The 18,036-nt window shown below is 45.0% G+C and overlaps 1 protein-coding gene across 1 annotated transcript in view; it reads left to right on the top strand.

The window, feature by feature from the left end:
- LOC118510150 (serine-rich adhesin for platelets-like) overlaps positions 1 to 18,036 on the top strand; it is a 137,343-nt gene that overhangs the window by 4,029 nt on the left and 115,278 nt on the right. The window contains exon 2 of the mRNA XM_036051654.1: positions 282 to 1,491. Coding sequence (XP_035907547.1) covers positions 729 to 1,491 — 763 coding nt within the window. The 5' untranslated portion in view covers positions 282 to 728. The remainder of the gene's footprint in view (positions 1 to 281; positions 1,492 to 18,036) is intronic.

Consider the following 18,036-nt stretch of genomic DNA (forward strand, 5'->3'; position numbering starts at 1 on the left):
TTCATGTAAGCCAATCATCAGATGATAGTTCCTCTCACTGAACCAAATATTCCATTACATGAATGCAATGTTTGCTAATGGGTTTGCAATATTCTAATTTCTATTTGGAAAATTCTGTTTAGTGATTTAAAAGCTTTATCTTGGGAACAGAAATTATTGATTGCAAGATGTTAGGAAAAAATTACGTTTATTTAATAAAATCCATTTATATGGCATATTTCCTAGAACTGTACTTGTAAACTGAAAATCTAATTTATTTACATTTTTCTTTCTATTTTCAGTTTGAAAGTGCTTGAAGTGAAAATCAATACAAACGAAGCTATTTAAAATCAGCAAAACAAGTCTAAAGTTAAGCGGAAAGTGTCCGGAAAGGTGTTTGTGGATCGTGAATCAAGAAAAGCGATAACGAAAATAAAACAAATCGAGTGTAGAAATTTATAGAGCACGGTTGACAAGTGATAAGTGCATTGCAAAACGGCTAACAGTAAGCACCGTGTTATCGCACAGCCCAGTGCAAGTGACGTCCGTGTGTGCGCGTGTGTGAGTGTGTCTGGTGTGTGCCATTTCCGGGTGGGCGTGTGTGCGCTATGGTGAGGTGCATCGTGGCTGCAGCGGGTAGCTGTGGTGGCAGTGGGTCACCCCAACGGTGAACACCGGTCGTCGCAGTGGCCCCCCAGAATGTGTCCAGTGGTGCCGCGGGGGCCAGCCGAGCGTACGGGCTCATACTAATGCTGCTGACTTCACTGCTCTCGTCGGCGTGTTCCCTAGCGGTGCCATCGGCGGCACAGAAACACTACGCATCCGGCGGCGATCAACACGGCACGGCAGCACTGCCGGCATTCTCCACGTTCGTCGGTTCCTCGACCCATCCAGCAGGTGTAGCCTCCGTGACGCTGCTCCATCAACCACACGACCGGAAGCATCAGCAACATGGCCACCGGCGACCAGCTGACACCGGTCCGGGCAGTACGGAGCAGCAGGAGCCCGGGGACGCGAACCGGCACGTACCCGATCTGTACAATCTGACACTGGCGGCGATGCGCCAGTATCTGCGCAACCACCTGAACGCGTCCCGGCTCGGGAAGGCACCGCGCAAGCGCTCGCACGTGCACGTGGACGCGGTGGACGTTGAGTTCTACCGACGGTTCAAGGAGTTCAACACCAGCCAGGCCGTGCTGGATGGGGTCGTGAGTCATTTGCCGACGGTCGGTACGAACAGCTCCCAGTACGGGCCGGACCATGCAGCAGTACCGACTTTGCTGGGCGAACCCGGACCGAACAATGAGGCATCGTTGGCCGTTGGCGCGAATGTTACGCCCGAACCGTCTTCAGCAACTTCATCGTCCGTGGCTCCGGCGGGAGCTGCGAATCCGCGCGATTACAGTGTGCTCATGGATGATCCACGTGGCTACATCACGGCGTCCTCATCGTTTCCGCTTCGGCCGGGCAAAACGTCCACCACTTGGAACGGTACCTTCGCGCAGCACAGAGGTAAGTGCCGAGAAGAATAAGACGTTACCGGTGTCTCTTTAGACAGCGGCGGTAATTTATAGCCCGATGGGGACAACAGACATCAGACGCTAGCAAGAGGTCCATCCTTCCCTCGGACGGTTGCTCGTTAAATCGCTCATTTTATGGTCATCCCGTCGACGTGTGACACTTCGCAACGAAACGGATCTTGGCGCCCCGCTTGGTTCGCCCAGCTCTCTTCCCGGTGGACGATCTCTTCCCGGATTGTGAGTGTCAAGTTGATGACTCGACGTCTTCGTCCGTATGCAGCGAATTGCATTTCGCTGTCGTCTCTGCTAATCTTCAGACGGTATGACATTGCCAAAAAGTCGAATTCCTCACGAAACAAAAAAGCCGCTGCCTGCGGAAGATGGAACGGACGGGATAACGGTTGAGGATCGTAACCATTTCTTATAGGGTTAAGATTTCATTGCGCCCCGTTTTTATTCATTAACGAGCAGCCACGAGACAGTGGTGACGGCGAACGGGCCGCGCGGGCTGAGGGGGATGAATAATGATTGGCTGCGTTTTCGATGCACACACTGGACGTTGGATTCATGCCGGATGGTTAAATGTTTCAGATAAGCGCTTGTGTGTGTTTTCGGTGCCATTTCGGTGAGAGGATTGATTCGGACGCTATGAAATGGACACCCGGAATCCATCGAAGTGCAGCTCCAGCTGAGACAAAACAGGCTCCAGACCTTTGCCGTTCGTCAGGATTAATAGACTGGAGATAGGGAGAAGCTCGAACTGTGTGTTCTGCTGTGTCTCCTCACTTTTTTGGGACAAGCGAAAGGTGCGAAGTTTCCCCGGAGAGTGGCCAATCTCTGTAACCGGATTCACCTCGATGCATCTCCCGCAGGTCTGTCTGGGTTCCAGCATATAACGGCTGCATATTGCATATTCATCTACAGCGTTCCGTTCGCGCTCGAATCCAACTCCGATCGGTTCCCGCCAAAGGTTCATGGTTAAATGGTAATGAGCACCGAGACCTCCGGCCATTTTTTTTCGCAAGGAAATGAACGAGATTTGAATGGTAAATTGATGCTCGGTTGTGTTGCCCCAACTGGTACTGTGTACCTTTCGGTCGCGAGTTGCAGCATTAGCTGTGACGGTGGTTGTATGGTTGGAGCTTTAAACCAAGGGCGACTAATCGGGTACGGTTGAGCAGTTCATTCAACATCGTGTCAAGAGTGAAAGGGAAATCAACTTCAGGAGGGATTTTATGCATGAAAAGGTGAAAATTTAATGTACTTTGGGCAAGGCTAGCTTAAAGATCATGGGAAAAAGTTAGGAGAGAATTTAGAATCGCTGACATTGAGGCGTCCAGCTAATCTCCCTTCAAGATTTATTTGCTTGAAAGCTAGAGTTGTTCTCTATCTTAAGGACATTAATCTGGACTTCAATCTTAAATGCTGAATGCTTAAATTAACGGCAAGGAACCTCATGCAACAGATTGTCCTTGCTGCACTCTCAACTCGATCTGCTCCAGCTTTTAAAAGTCCGGACAATCCACTATCGGATCGCTGGAATCGGTAAGCTTCTCCATCCATCCACCTTTGATGTCTTCAGAACTCTCGCTCACCAATCACGAGCTGACCGTTACTGTCGCTCTCGGCCGTCATTCCCATCTGTTGCAGGGTTTACTCTTTCGTTTTGTTCGTTCACACTCCAACAAAAAAAAATGGCGCATGTGGCCTTCGTACCCTAGCCCGTCCATCCCTTAATGCTCGACGGTCACGAAATAAACAAATTTGTATCTACTTTATTTATTTATGCGCTGAACGGGCAAGGGTCGTTTCGATTGCAACCGAGGTTCTGTTTGGTGTAGATGCTGCCGCTAGATTGAAGTTTGCTGCATCAGCTTGATAACACGCACTGATTGCTGGCATGGAAGGATGAGCATTTTGCTCGCGCCCGGGTTGATGCCAATGTCGCGAGACTTTTCGTCGGACTTTGCACGACCTAGATCTGGGTTGTACCGGGCAAGTAACTCGCCATTGCAGCGGGCACGTTTCGATGGCAACTGAATTCGGTGGACGATACCTAGAGCACTGGAGGTTATCAACGCGTATGCTGCAACCTCCGAAGTCCACAAGTTTTGATCTAAAATAACTGACCTACGAGGCGAGCAGGAACCGCCCCCATGCTTTTGAGGTGTTTTGCTTCTTCGCTCACCTCGCCAACACCACCAGCGACGGCGATAGGCGACATAGCACACCAGCATAACCGTCCGGCATTTGCATAACAGATAGAAGTCAATTGATAGCTCACCAGTGCGGGGCGAAGATCCGGCAATGAATGAATGGACGGCAGTGTTTCGATTGCCGAGCACTGATAGCGCATGGCGATCTTCGTTTCTCACAGCCCACATATACATCATGCTGAAAGGGGAGCCGAGCCGTCCATCAGGCATAGATGCTGGTGCTGATATTTGGCGCGTGAACGGCTCCATAGCTCCATTTTAGACCAGCAAAAACGCGACCCATTGAGGGTGTGTCTGCAGGGAAGAAGCAATGGAAAGAAAACCCCCAGAACTCAGAAGAAGGTGGCTCATCATTTTCGTTTCGTTGACTTGCAAATTTATGCACAAACTATCTCTCTCTCTCGCTCTCGTTCTCTCGGACCATGGTACGATGCTTGCACCCGGGTTTTGGGGCTTGGAGATGATATTCCGAATGCGACTTGATTAAGTTTATTGTGGGGTGTCCGATTTGAAAGCCATCAGTAGCTTATTGTATCTCTCCGGACTTTTTGCTGTTGGCGCTCTTGCTCTGTGGTGTGTTGCTTTAGTATGTTCTATTATTATGGTAGATGGGCCATAGAAGGCAAAGCAGATTAGATCGTTTCAGTGTTGTGCAGTTAAATTTAATTGTTAGTTGTAGTTTCTGTGTTTATTAGCGGAAAAGAACGGCCATCGAGGCACTTACGATAAGTGAAGTTAAATACGCGAATATTAGTATGATTTGTGTCCTTAATTTTAATCATTTTTTTACTCTTTCTCATTTCACACGATAAAGAAGAATATTATTTCTGCGATCTGGTTATGTTTTTAGTTTTTTTTTATTATTAAAAAAGAATGAAGCTTCCCCCAAGATACTGCTTAATTATTTACTTACTGATCAAACACTACAACCGCTGTGCGGTCTTGGCATACTGCAATAATCCTCGATGCCTACCATTCTGGCAGACTCATCAATACCATCACACCATCTCAATCTGGGCCTGTCCATGTGGACGTTTTAGAAAGTCTTTACTGGATTGGTTGTCCGGTGTCATTCTTATGATGTGACCATCTCATCCTGGAGCCTGGTGAGTTTATTTTGTTCGTAGAGCTCGTTAAGCTCTTCCATTGCAAAAATCCTTATGTGACTCTTCCTCACGAGCGCGGGTAAGAGGGTTTCGTTAATTTTGGACTGGGTCCAGGTCAGAGCCGCATGTGGAACAGTACAGTATTGGCATATAATCCTAGCTTCGTTCGGCAGATATTTTGAAGTGGAGAGGAATTTCTTTCTGTTTCAACAAAGATTGGACCGAAAAATGTCTGTCCAGTCACTTGTAAAACTTCAACTTCATCTTCAAACGTGTTATGAAAGTCCAACCGAATCCGATTCTACTATCGGCCCGCAAAGACAGTTCCCGTTTCTTCTCGATAGTTTAACATGACTGCTCTTATGCAATAGCAGAACGAATGTCTCCGATTAGCCTAGACTTCACCACATCCCACCACACTCTACTACAACCCGTCCGTCGGAACGTAGTTGCAAAACACTACCCCAAACTATTCCCACGAACATCAGGTGGGAGCACACAGCGAGTGCAATTTTAATTTAACTCCAACCTCTCCATCTCTCTGCTGCACCATGCTGTGTGGTCCTGTTCCAAATAGCCCTGTTTGCTTACGGGGGTACAGTTTCAGACTTAAATTAATGCTCACTGTCGAACGATTTATCCTGGCTCCGGCCGGCTCGGTAATTATCGGTGTGCACCGGATGGTGTGCAATCGTCGCTACGTGCAAATATTGCCCGGCTCGGTCCCCGCAGGACCAGCGCAACGGGTGACCCAGTACGATATGGCTCGTGTAACCGATGCGATGCTATGGGGTGCCATCCCCGTGGGTGAGGTTTATCGCAAAGATTTACGCTTAGACAAATGCAACACCGGGGGAGGATTTTGCATCGGCATTCCATTAGCCGGCGCCGATAAGCGCCTCCAAGGATGCTGAGAACGGTGCAACATGGTAACACAGTGCAGCAGTACAGCTGTGTTCCATTGCATCCGGAATAAGGACACACATACAACAACAAAAAATGAAAAACACACGTACAGACACATAAAATTGCCAGTCTATAATTCATATTTAAACGTGTACCGTGCGACGGCGTGACCAGACGGGCGGTGTGTAAAAATCGTAAAATGTCTGACCGGGAAAGTAATAGGCCCGTGCTGCTGCTGGTAAGTGTCGCCGTGTCTTCGAACGGTGGTCGTTAAAGGTTCGTAAAAACGAGTGCTTTGGAAGGAAAAATAAAACACACAAAAACTGAGATACACCACCGTACGGTGGAAGCAGCGACACAACCCATCCCTTCGCAAGGGGATAGTAACGGAATTAACATGTACATATACGAACCGGTAAAACGACGACTACAGTAAACAAGAACGAAAACAAAAAGTAGCAAAACAAAAAACCCCGCTGGCCACACAACACAGTCTCGAAAAATGAATATAAAATTGCATGATGACGTTATGTGCTGCAAATGAGTTTAAACGGCGTAAAGTGTGAAACTGCAACGGACGGTTAGTGACCGAGCATTTTTTTGTTGTGTGTGTGTACATACAGGTCCGGTGTACGTGTATTAACGGCCATAAAATGACGCTGAAATTTGGCATGAAAAAATAATTACGACCTTTGCCATCTGTCTGCCCCGTCGGTGGACGGAGAAGGTTGCTTGTAACCCAGCCCAGTTGACTCGTGCCCGCCCGGTTGACGCGGTGTGCGCTGGTCGTTCGAAACTTCAGATTGACAGTAGCGAAAGTGACAGCAGCGGCGTTGACGCGGTCCAGGCAGATGAGCCAGCGCGAAACGATCACATGCACATTGGTTCTCCGGTCTGGATGGTCAGGAAGGTCCCATAAAGCTTTCACAGCGATTGATAGTACTGCATCGGAGCGAGAGTTCAGCGGCGTTCGAAGCTGACAAAACGGCGCGAACGGGCGTGCGGGAAGCATTCGGCTGAGTAACGGTTATGGTGCATTGGCAGCAACAATTAGCCGCCGTTTAATGGCACGACCGACGAGATACGGAGGGAGCCAGACATCTGCATTCGGTTAAGTTATGACACAACAATGCAATGGCGGGAGGATCCACTGCAAACAAAAAAGAAGCGACGGTGCCAACCACACCGATAAAGGTGGTTTTTGATGGCGTTGCGATGGGCGATGATGGTTTTAGTGTCGTAAAAGACTAAAGTGATGTTGCTTTAGTGGAAATTGCTTTAATATACGCGAGATAAACTGTGTTCAAAATGTCATGAAATTTGAAATCACTTTTGCGCGTCGTCTTTGGTTGTGAGTCAGCATCAGCAATGCTTGGGAAGTCCACAATGGCCAAAATACTGACGAAGGCTAGGCTCTATCCTCACTGACCGTCGTCCATAGCAATGGCTTCTTTATAAAAGAACGAGAACTCTGAACAGATTTCAGATTCCTGGCAGTCGCCAGTCCAAGAGAACCGTATGCAGAAAATTGAAAAGAGCCTTATAGTTTAATAGAGTATCATCTCCTACTAAGAAGATCACAAGAACCCTACAAACAATGGAAAAGATGTTGGAAACCATTGTCTCATACTATGGGCTTCAATGGCTATAAGATCTCTCTGTACTTATGTGTTATGTGTTATGTGTGAAACATATGTGTTCTTTAATATTATACCAGGAGATCATTAGAAAATCTGAACCGCATGAAGAGACATTGAGGACTTTAGGCCAAAAAGGAAGACTAGTTTATAGCAAAGGTCCTCTAACGTCCAACAAACCACAAACAAGACTACGATTTCCTGCAGAAGAGGGCAATGAGTGATTGATAGTTACCAACTCTTAAAAACTTGTCCAAAATCTGGAAAGAACAGAAAAATTCAATCCTCACTGTGTAACTCTGTTTGTAGCGTCTTTACAGCACAGCAACGTCCATCCATCCCTGTCAGCATTATTTTGTGCCGTGCTCTCGCACCGTCCGCAAGCAATAATGAACTGACTAGATATCCTTTTTTATGTTGCTTCCTCCATTGAAGTCCAGTAAATCCCATCGGTGCATTCGTCCATGCAGTCTCGGCTACTTTGTTGCCTGTGCGAGGAATGTGCAGGATAAATCCTCGCTCGCTGAATGAAATCGTATTTTGCATTTCTGATAGCGAGTGGTACTGGGGGTACGGTACGGAACGAACCATCGCCTACGGGACGTCAGTAAAATGCAACATTGTGTGCAGTCCGTGAGCACCGTGCGCAAGGTGGGAATTATCTCGAACAACAGTTGCCAGGATTTGTGAATCACTCAAAGGGACCAGCAGCGAGAGAGATGGAGAAAAAAGGTGTACAAGGTACAGTCGTTTTTTTTTCGCGCCCGTCGTTTGGTTCGGTTTGAATCCCATCCAAGATTTGCGTTCCCTATTTCTGGGATTGCACTTTTTTGATTGGCTGTGTTTGGTGTCCCCGAGCGTGCACATTCGCGAGCTCCCGGTTTGCACAGTGTCCGATTTAATCCGGCGTAAAGCTGATTTATTTGCATGCCAATGCATACGTAACGTCCGGAAGCACGGCGAAAGAATCCGCGAAAGTGATTAAAGACCTGGAACTGGGGATTATAATTTGACGGCGACGAGCGTATCTATGAAGCTGCAGTTGGCTTTTTGAAATGTACTTGCGAGAGATTTTATGCCACGGGTGACATGGTGCTCGGGGCGCAAGTGTAGTATATCAAACTGTTCATTGAATACGAATACACGGGATAAAGTAAAACGATTCGATACAGTGTGATCAGTTTTCAGGCCCGTACGATGCGCAGTGGAATATTTATTGGGGTTTCAAAGCTGTAGGCAATTGCTTAAAAGATTTTAAATGAAACTGTATTTGAAAAAATGCTCAGGAAAGCATTGATGGTGAAACGGAAAGATACATATTTGCGATCCTTTAATCAATTTTAAAGTTCGTAAGTTTGTACAAAGAACATGCAGTACGTGTAAGATGTGAGTCCTATTACTTGTATTGATATGACTTATTTCCAGTACTCAAATAGGCCTCTGAGACATAGACTCCGTCCAAAACTGAAGAAACGTTTTTAGTTGCGTTCGAGAGCAAGATGTTCAGAAGAGTTTTTGTGGTTAGGTTGTGTCGTTGAACCCGTATGTGTGGTTAAGACAATGGAGGAGCGGCTACTTTCGCGAGTTCTACGAACTGTACGGTGATCTCACCATCGTCCAGCGAATTAGGCTCCTCAGACTTTGGTGGGCTGGTAATGTCATGAGAATGACACCGGACAACTCCGCCCTTAACATGCTTTTTGGTCATCAACATGAACCTCCGAGATTTTAGATTGTGTCGATACCGAGGGCTGTTGCTGCTAGGAATTATACTTGATAATGTTCCAATCAGCTCAACAATCAAATGCAGCTAATCTTTCGACCAGAGTCCCTGTTTTCAAAATGAATCAGTAGACTGAGGATTTTAAATTTCCGAATTCTTGAAGTTGTAGTTAACTTGCATTTGAAAATTAGCTAACAGCAAGATAATTTCAGATATAAGTTGCCCAAGTGAGGAGTTAAAGAGCTCATACAATCACGGACAACCTCTAGATCTCCTCGAACGTAAATGGTTTTCGAGTTCAAGGAGATGTAATACATAGAAAAAATATAAGAGTGACGTTCAACTTTAATACCGTTGGGGTTGTTTCTCATTCATATTTTACATATTTTATCACCAACATGATGAATCCCTAGCTACAATACACATCCTTTAAATAAGCTACTTCATAAACAACATACCCTGATGATCTTTAGATAAACTAAACCAATTGATATGAATGAGTTAGTATGACAGAAAAAACCCCCCCGTAAAGCTCCATCACCACCCAACCAACTGGACTCAGTCGCTTACACTTCGGCCAGGAAATATTACTCACCATCACCCCACCGACGAACATCTGCGGTCAGACTGAAATGTGAGTAAGTCGAAAAAGTTTCATCCCAATTCGTCCAGGATTCATCCAGTACCGAGCCACATGCACCTCGTGGCAGAATATTTGCGCCCGATACCTTTTTTTCTGCTGCTTTACTGCGATATTCGTACCGAAACCACCGAGCCGAGTGCAGTGTCAAATAAAAAGCGTCAGTTTATATTAGAAGTCACATATCGTTGGTGGTTTTTTATTTGTGGCCGGGTTTTTTTTTTTTTTTTGGTTGCTGTTGTTGTTGTGTGCCAGCGTTGGAATGAGACACGTGTCGGATAGATCGGAGTGATTATGGCGGTGGGGTGAGCAAAACAAGGATGAACGGCAGATAAGTCGGCTGGTTCGAGAACCCGGCTCGAAGGGCCAGATGAGACCCCGACGCGTGGTGGTTGTGGTGGTCGTTATTGCAGACGCTTTTTACAATTCACTCCTCTCTCACTCTCTCTCTCTCTCTCTCTCTCTCGCTCGCTCGTTCCCTGGCACCACTTGGAGTGGAGTGGAGAACGAGCGAGACAGTCTCGAAAGTTTTCGGAACAAGGTTTGGTGGTAAAGTTCGCCTGCCAGCCTGTCTGTGTCTGTGGCCTGTGGTCGCGAACTTCAGCGCGAGCTTCTGCATTCCGGAGTCCTCGCCAAACCCTAGTTGTCCCTGGCATGCAATAGCCCCCCCGCCCAAAAAACAACCGATCTCATTTGCTGTGAGGTGTGTTTTGGATTATTGTGTGTGTGTTTTTGGAGGAGACTCGGCGGTTGAGCTTTATCTAAAAAAAACTTTATACCCGACAACCACCACCCGAGAACATAAGCAAATGGGATTAAATTTGGCAACAGTTTGTGCTTCATAATTTATGCAAAATTATGAGTTTATAAATCAAGCGTTTCTTGTTCGGACCGAAGTTTTCGGCTGTAGAAGACCCTCCCGTGCGATCTACTCGCTACCCGCTACTTGCCACAGCCGGCAATCTCCTTGGCAATACCAGCTGATTGGCCATTTGCAATCGATCCTTAAGTTTCAGCTGTGTTTTGTGGTTTTTGTTTTCTTCGCCTCAACTTTTTGTTTTTGACGCCCTTGGTAGGTTGGACGAGGGCGTAAATATCTCACATTTCCAATTTCATGCAATAACCTGCCCAACAGCGTGTATGTACATTCCTATTCGTTCGACATCGGCCAGCCGATTCATTCGTCCGTGCACGGGACAGCGAATCGAACCTGACGCGGCCAAGGATTGCCGGCGTACTGATATCTTATTCGCGACGGCGAACCGTCTGCGATCGAAATATGAACCAAAATTCGCACCGCTGACGTTCGTGGAATAAAATTTTATGCGCTTCGATACCCCCGTGTAGCCCTGTCCTGTCCTGCATCGTGATCGGTCCCAAAAAAGCGATCATCCAACCGGGCGCTGGAAGTGGATGAAGCGCGAGTGAGTCGTATTTTATACGATTTGATGATTGTTGTTGCTCGTTGTGGTTTTTTGCATTTTCGGGCGTGCCTGCGAATTGTAAAACGCTGTTTGGAAGGCAAATGAAATTGCGAATTTTATTAGCGATGGTTATGCGACGGTACGGCGATGAAATTACCCGCGGGATTTCGGTTTGCCGAGTTCAGTACACCCGCGAGTTGAGAAACGCGATGAATAAACACTTGTTACGGTGCGATGGATGCTGAGGGGGGGTGTTAAAGCACGTGCATGATCTTTTTATTGGAAAGTTTTTTTTTTGTTGGAGGAAAAAAGTGATTGGAGTAAGAATGTGCATAAAATCGAATATGAGTTGTGTGGGGGTTGTCTTGCTTTGGAAACAAAAAGTGAAAGCATAAAATTCAGTAATCTTGTTTCGAGGTAATGAAAGAAAGATTCTATTTAGAATAAATGTATAATGCGTTCATGAGATTATTGTTTTATTGAATTAATTTTAGTTTTATTGGCCAAATTGTAGCTCTGCGTAAGGGTCTGGATGAGGTTTGAACCACGGTCCTGCCGTGGGAAGTCCGGCCCCGTTATCATCGCCACCCTATTTTTTCTACTAACTTCAAGAAAAATCACTTTCACAACACGCTATTATGTTACAGTTAACTGGGGCCTGAGGTATGATTGTACTTAAAATAAATGTTCGATATTTTAAGCTCGGAGGAAGGGTCAGTTGTCTCTCTATCCTGGGTAACAGAATGATTTCAAAAAGATCTCTGATAAAGGTTTGGCCTACAAATTTAAATGTTCGCTGTACATATCAGTTGAGAGTCTTGCCACAACTCAGCCTCAGTCTTTTGATACTGATACTCCACAAGCATCTTCACTTGCTCATCATGAATTAATGGAGCATGGACGGCCATAGAGTCTCTGAATTAATTGACATGGAGTCTAAGGCTTGAACAACGAACAGCATTTTACGAGTAAATCTAGTACTCTTTATGGTTAAGAAGGATGTTCTGACTGGGCGTTGCAATCAAATTTCCTCTTGAATTTATGCTTCATTTGATGGCTACAAAACAGTGGGCAGAATATGACCTTCCTTAAATATTTTAGTCTATCTTCATGAAAACCCTGGACAGTCGATCATTGAGCCTGTGTCTTGTAAAGTGCGTCAATAGTTTATTCTCTTCTTCTTTGCCACAACAATCTCAGAAAGTCTGGGAATGCAATGTCTGCCTTTCTGTGAATTGATTTTACTCCTTAGCTGGCTAGTCAGTCTTGCGTTCAACTCCTTGGCGCATGGTAAACACTCGCAGTACGATCTTCAAAATGGAAACCTTCAATTGTAGTTCCGTCAAAAATATCTGCTTCAAATAATCTGATAGTTTATCAAAATTTTATCTGCATACATTTGACACGATTCTTGGGATATTGCTATGACACAGGAACATCCAATTGAAACACCAAAGGGCCTTCCTTTGGTAAAACTTCAATAAAGCTTTGTGTTACTTTATCATAAAATAATTTTCGAAAATGGTAAATTTACTTCTACGGATCTGACATTTGTTAAATGTTTTACTTTGATTTTAACTGATAATAAACATTTTATAAAAATAGCGATAAATTTGCCAACTGTTTCAAAAATCATTCAGCCTAAAAGTAGGCAATGTAATGCTTAAGGTATAAACGGCCGTTGCTACATCAATTTGGAAACTTCCAACCAACGCTTGCTGAATGACAGTTAACTCTCAGTCCCCCGGACCCGGCACGCTAATAAACTTGTTAGCAAATGTTACGAATGACTTATCCACCATTGGCATTGGCAAATTTCTCCGAAAACAATTCCCTCGAGATTACAGCGAAATCCCTTCCGGTTGCGTCTGATTACGATCGGTGCGGCAAGGAATCAAGAGTGCACGGCTCGCAGCGCAAGGAACGGCTAATCCGTTTCCTTTCGCCCGGTGTGGCGCAGCGTGGCCCTTCTAAGTAGCCCCCGGTACGTGCCACTTGAAGCGTTATCCTCTTACAGGTCACTCGCGCCCAGCTTTCGCTCAGCTCAGACAGTCAATCACTGTAATCCGCTGCCCGGGCACGCCAAATTCGCACCCAAAGTTCTCCCGCGGGACTTGGTGCTCTTGCGGTCCTTTTTCCTTTACGTATTGTCAAACCGGGGATTCGGACGACCTCCGGTTATCGGGCATTCGGAAAATGAAATTGAATTTATTGGAACACCCGACAAGGGGGGAAGGCTAATTCTACGGCTGCGGTGCTGTATCGTACAGGTGTCCTGTGAAGCTTAAGCGAACGATAAGAAGGTACCTTGTTACCCTTTTGCTCACCGTAGCGGAGCTCAGTAAGCGTTCCAAAAAGCTCGTGTTTAAGAGGCTGGGACTGTACCCCATTATCGGCATTTGTTAGCTGCCCGATGCTCGATTTCGTTTGCATGTAGCTCGGTTACCTTCCTTCGTCGATTGAAATGGGTGGGTCGAGATCGGTCACCTCGGTTGCAGCCACGTGTCGTTTGCTCGCCGGTTCTCGAATGCGACAAACGACACAAGTGGTCGCACATTTGGTCCCGCCACTGGCATCGTGTGTGTGTGTGTGCTCGCCACTGTTTCGAGTGCAGAGGTTTGTCGAGTGGAGTTGGGAGCCAGTCTAGACAGGGACTAGACTTCATAAAAAGCGACCGAAAGCATGCATGCATTTTCACGCTTCCAAGCGCCTGGGTCTGCGCGTGGTTGAAAAGGGGGTTGTAGGGCGGTGCAGTCCCGTTTCTCTCTCTCCCCTCCCCCCCTTTTGGTCTGTATGGCCGAAAGGATGAGTTCGCTTCTTTGGTGCTGTTCGATGATGCATACAACCGGCGCTGCTTACCTTTGATCATGACGGTGCGCCACACGGTCGTGCAACAATTTGGGAATTTTTATTACTTTTCCCCCAAGCGAGGGTGGCTTTCTTTGATCCGTGCTAAAGAGCGTTTGACAGAGAGTGTTTGTGTGTGTGTTTTTTGGCGGAGTTCAATATGTGTCCTTCGGAAATAATAAGGGAAAACCAACGATTTGTCATATCGTGTCTGGGCAATTTTTCAGGATGCACTTTCTGCTTGAGATGTACTTATTTTGGAGCTGATAAAGTGTGGACAGTCATTGTTGTTTCCTGCACACATCAACTTTACAAAACGGAAAGGAAAAATAAAAGTTGTTTTAATTTACGACTTAGGGTTTTATTCCCCCTTTTGCTTGGCGAATGCACCACTGGGAGCAAGTATTTTATCGCCATCGTTTCCTTACCCATGAGGCAGGAATGAGTCGTATTGTGCTGGATGGATTTTATAATTTTAGCTCTTTGTTTGTTTATTACTCGTTTTTAATTTGAAGTGTATGCAGACAGATCATTACGGAAGAAACATCATGCTTATGGGTAAAGTTTTGTTTAAGTCTTTTCTATTATTAATCAACAGAATAATTAATTCTCCTTCTGTTTCTTTTTGGTGGGATACTAAAAAATGATGATAAGCAAAGCAAATGCAAACTAAAATTAGAAAACAATACCGATGCATCATTTTTCATTCGGTAGTGACTCTTTGCAGTTAATTAATAAACCCTGCAGCCGAATTAAATCGATCTTAAGGCAAAACGAAAAACCCAAACAACGCGAGACACCGTTCTTCTCGTTGGCTGCTTCCTGCCCCCGAAATATTCCGTGCACCATTCTCCAGTGCACAAAATATATATATATTTTTTGATTAACATCCCGCTGTCAGTGATGGATGATGCATGCGGTTTTAATATGCAGATCAGCAGTGTACGGTCGGGCGCGCAGCATAAAAGGCAGCGAAGCTTCCAATAGGTCAATTAAATGACTGATGATCATCCAAATGCGACAGCGAACGGTTTGAATTGGAGCTCGACGTGTGTGCGCGCTCGAGGTACCTCCCCTTTGCATGGTTGGGGTGTCCAAAAATCGAAAGACGGCTCAACGAAATGGGAGAAGAGAAGCAAAAAAAGGCATTCGGACTGACTTTTGAGGTGCCAACAAAAAAAAACCTTCCAGACATCCGTCATGGTGCGACAGGCGGGTTGATCAGCAGACCGAACGAAAAACGGGTTAAATGAAATAATATTACAAAAATCTGCTCCGTAAGAAGAGAATAATAGCGCGACGTGTGTGTGTGTGTCAAGTCACGGTGAACGGACGTCTGGTAGTGAGTTTTTTCTTTATTTTTTATGTAATTCGATTTGGTTTTACGATTTGTAATTTTGCAGCGAGCATCATTCAATGGTAGATGATTCATCAAATTTAAATTTAATATAAATCTATTTTTCATTTCAAATTATTTAAACGAAATATTCCTCACTATTTATGATTTCGATTTGAAGAGTTTAAAGTTTCTTTTCTTCCCCCTTTATTACAAAAATTGTTCACGGGTTACTGCACTTACCGACACCGAAAACGCAACCCAACGACAAGTGTCAAAATGCAAGACAAAAGAAAGCGAAAATGTACCCCCTCAAAAAAGAGAAAAAAAAAATCACCAAAGACAAAGAATATTCAAACCCACCCAAAAAAAAGTGAGCAAAATAAATGTCGTCTGGAAATTTATGCTCTGCTCTGCGCTAGGGTTGCATCTTGGACAACCAGTGTCCCGGGTGTTGTTGGTGTCTCGCCTTCATACGTGCCACAGGGCAACGAGAGAAAAAATCGCACACACACACACACCGGGGTCGACGGATAGTCGTCGGATGGTTGGGTTTGGCTTGTTTGGTTCATAAATTTCAGCTCTAAATGATCGATTAATTATGGAAACCGTTCCGATCTTTGGCGCGTACGTTTTGGGCTGCATTTTTGTCTACCAGGCACACCCGACCGTAGCTTTTTTCGCTAACATGATACCCAACCCTTACGCTCTTTTTTTTTGGAGGGGTGGTTGTTTTTTTCCATTCTCAATTATTCTCTGGACACTCTGGACACACACACGGGGATACGGGTTTCGGGTTCGATAGAAGTATTACGGACCGAGACAGCGTGATGAATCACAAAAATGGATTAATGGATCGTTTGTTTTTTTTTGGTTTCGGAAAAGCATTCCGAATGCGTCGAAAGGCAAAATTCCTTTGAGTCATTTTCATATCTCGAAGAGAAGAAGAGAAGAGATTGGTTTCATGCTTTCATGCTACATGGTTTGCAATTCAATTTAATTATTTCATTTTTAACAACACTTAACTAACTGTGCTCTATTACACGTCAAACTGATTAAATATGAGTTCTACATATTACCAATAAAGGACGATTGAAGACTTCAGACTTTTCATTTTTGATGTCTTCGTAGATAAGATAAAATATTAATCTGCATTTGGATAGAATCAAGAAAATAGTTTCTGCTCTAATAGAACTGAGGTATTCCGAATTTTGCTTATATGACGCTACAACCTCGAAAGGTCTTGGCCTGCCTATGACTCGAGCTTCCCCGTAGCTGGAAGGCCAGTCCTTCGTACCTAATATAAGAGTTGTGTGATCAACCATTGTGTGATTATGTAGGAATAGATTTTCGTCTATGAAACGAATTATAGTTTGGATGAATTTTAAGTAAAGACTTTTTAACATAATGGAAACCAAGCGGTTTAAAGTTAAGGCAATAAAATACAAGGGATGTACTATTCTAATAAAAACGTGCCTTATTGAAGGGATGAAATTGTTGACATTGTCTACAAAAACTCTCTCGATGAAATTGTTTTAAGGAATTGTCATTAATTTTTGACTTATCATTGTCCACGATTAGCTCAGCGTTTGTTTTTCTTCTTCCTTGGCACTACAACCTCGAAAGGTCTCGGCCTGCTATTTATGGCTTTCTGTGACTCAATTCTACCCGTAGTAAAGTAGTCAGCCAGCGGTCAGTAGTCATCCAGCGGTCTGGATGGGATTAGAACCCCGGCCCAGCCGTGTGAAGACCGGCGCCGCTGTCGCCTCGGCCACCGGACCGCCCCAAAGTTTGTTCGCCAGCTTTAAAATCATACTATTTTGGTAAAGTTTAGAGCTGCCTTGGCCTGCCTTTTCACGCTCCGTAGGCTTAAGATACTTATAATTGAGACAGTCTGGGTGGGATTCTATAGCTAACCGTTAGTGATAGCAACTGGTGCAGTTACGAACTAATTTTGCTGAGCTTTTGTGATAAGTTTTCTGGATGATTTCAGATTACAATGCTAGCCATTGTGTTGTTGTCGTACATCTCGAACGGGACATTGCTTTTAACATGGAGACACCTTTCTTATGGGTTGCCTTATCTTTACATATTATTTCTACGTAATGATCATTATAGGTCCATCTTGCCAGGACGTGAATTTAAAATGTTAAATATAAATCTGTTTTTAACAGTCAATCTAAATTTGGTAAATTGTTCACTGTCTCTTTCTCTCTCTCTGCGTCGCCTCAATCAATAAAATCAACCCCAAAAGGTTCTAAATTAATTAAATGAAAGAAAAACAAAAAAAAAAAAACACGAAACCACACCACAACTGTCATCCGGAGTGGCTTCTCGTTTCAATTTAATACGACGGTTAACTGACCAAACGGGGTCACAGAATGGAAATGGTGCTGCCCCGTTCAACGTCCTCCTGCGCTGGCCTGTCCAGCCAACCCGCCTCTCCACTGTCTGGTCCTTGGCCTTTTCTGCGACATATTTCTGTGCTCTTCCTTCCTTCCTTTTTTCGCTTACTTCATTCCAACCACGCGACGATCGTTGCCTAATGACCTCGATGAAAACCATTTAATAAGGTTGACTCGGTTTTATGTGATTTTTATTACTCGCTCGTTCATCCCGGCGATAAATAAACACATCGCACCGGTGCACTATGCGTCCAGCCCGGGGACCAGACTGCACTCCGGGACAGCCGAGATCCCGAC

The sequence above is a fragment of the Anopheles stephensi genome, chromosome 3 (genome assembly GCF_013141755.1).
Source record: "Anopheles stephensi strain Indian chromosome 3, UCI_ANSTEP_V1.0, whole genome shotgun sequence".
Lineage (NCBI taxonomy): Eukaryota > Metazoa > Arthropoda > Insecta > Diptera > Culicidae > Anopheles > Anopheles stephensi.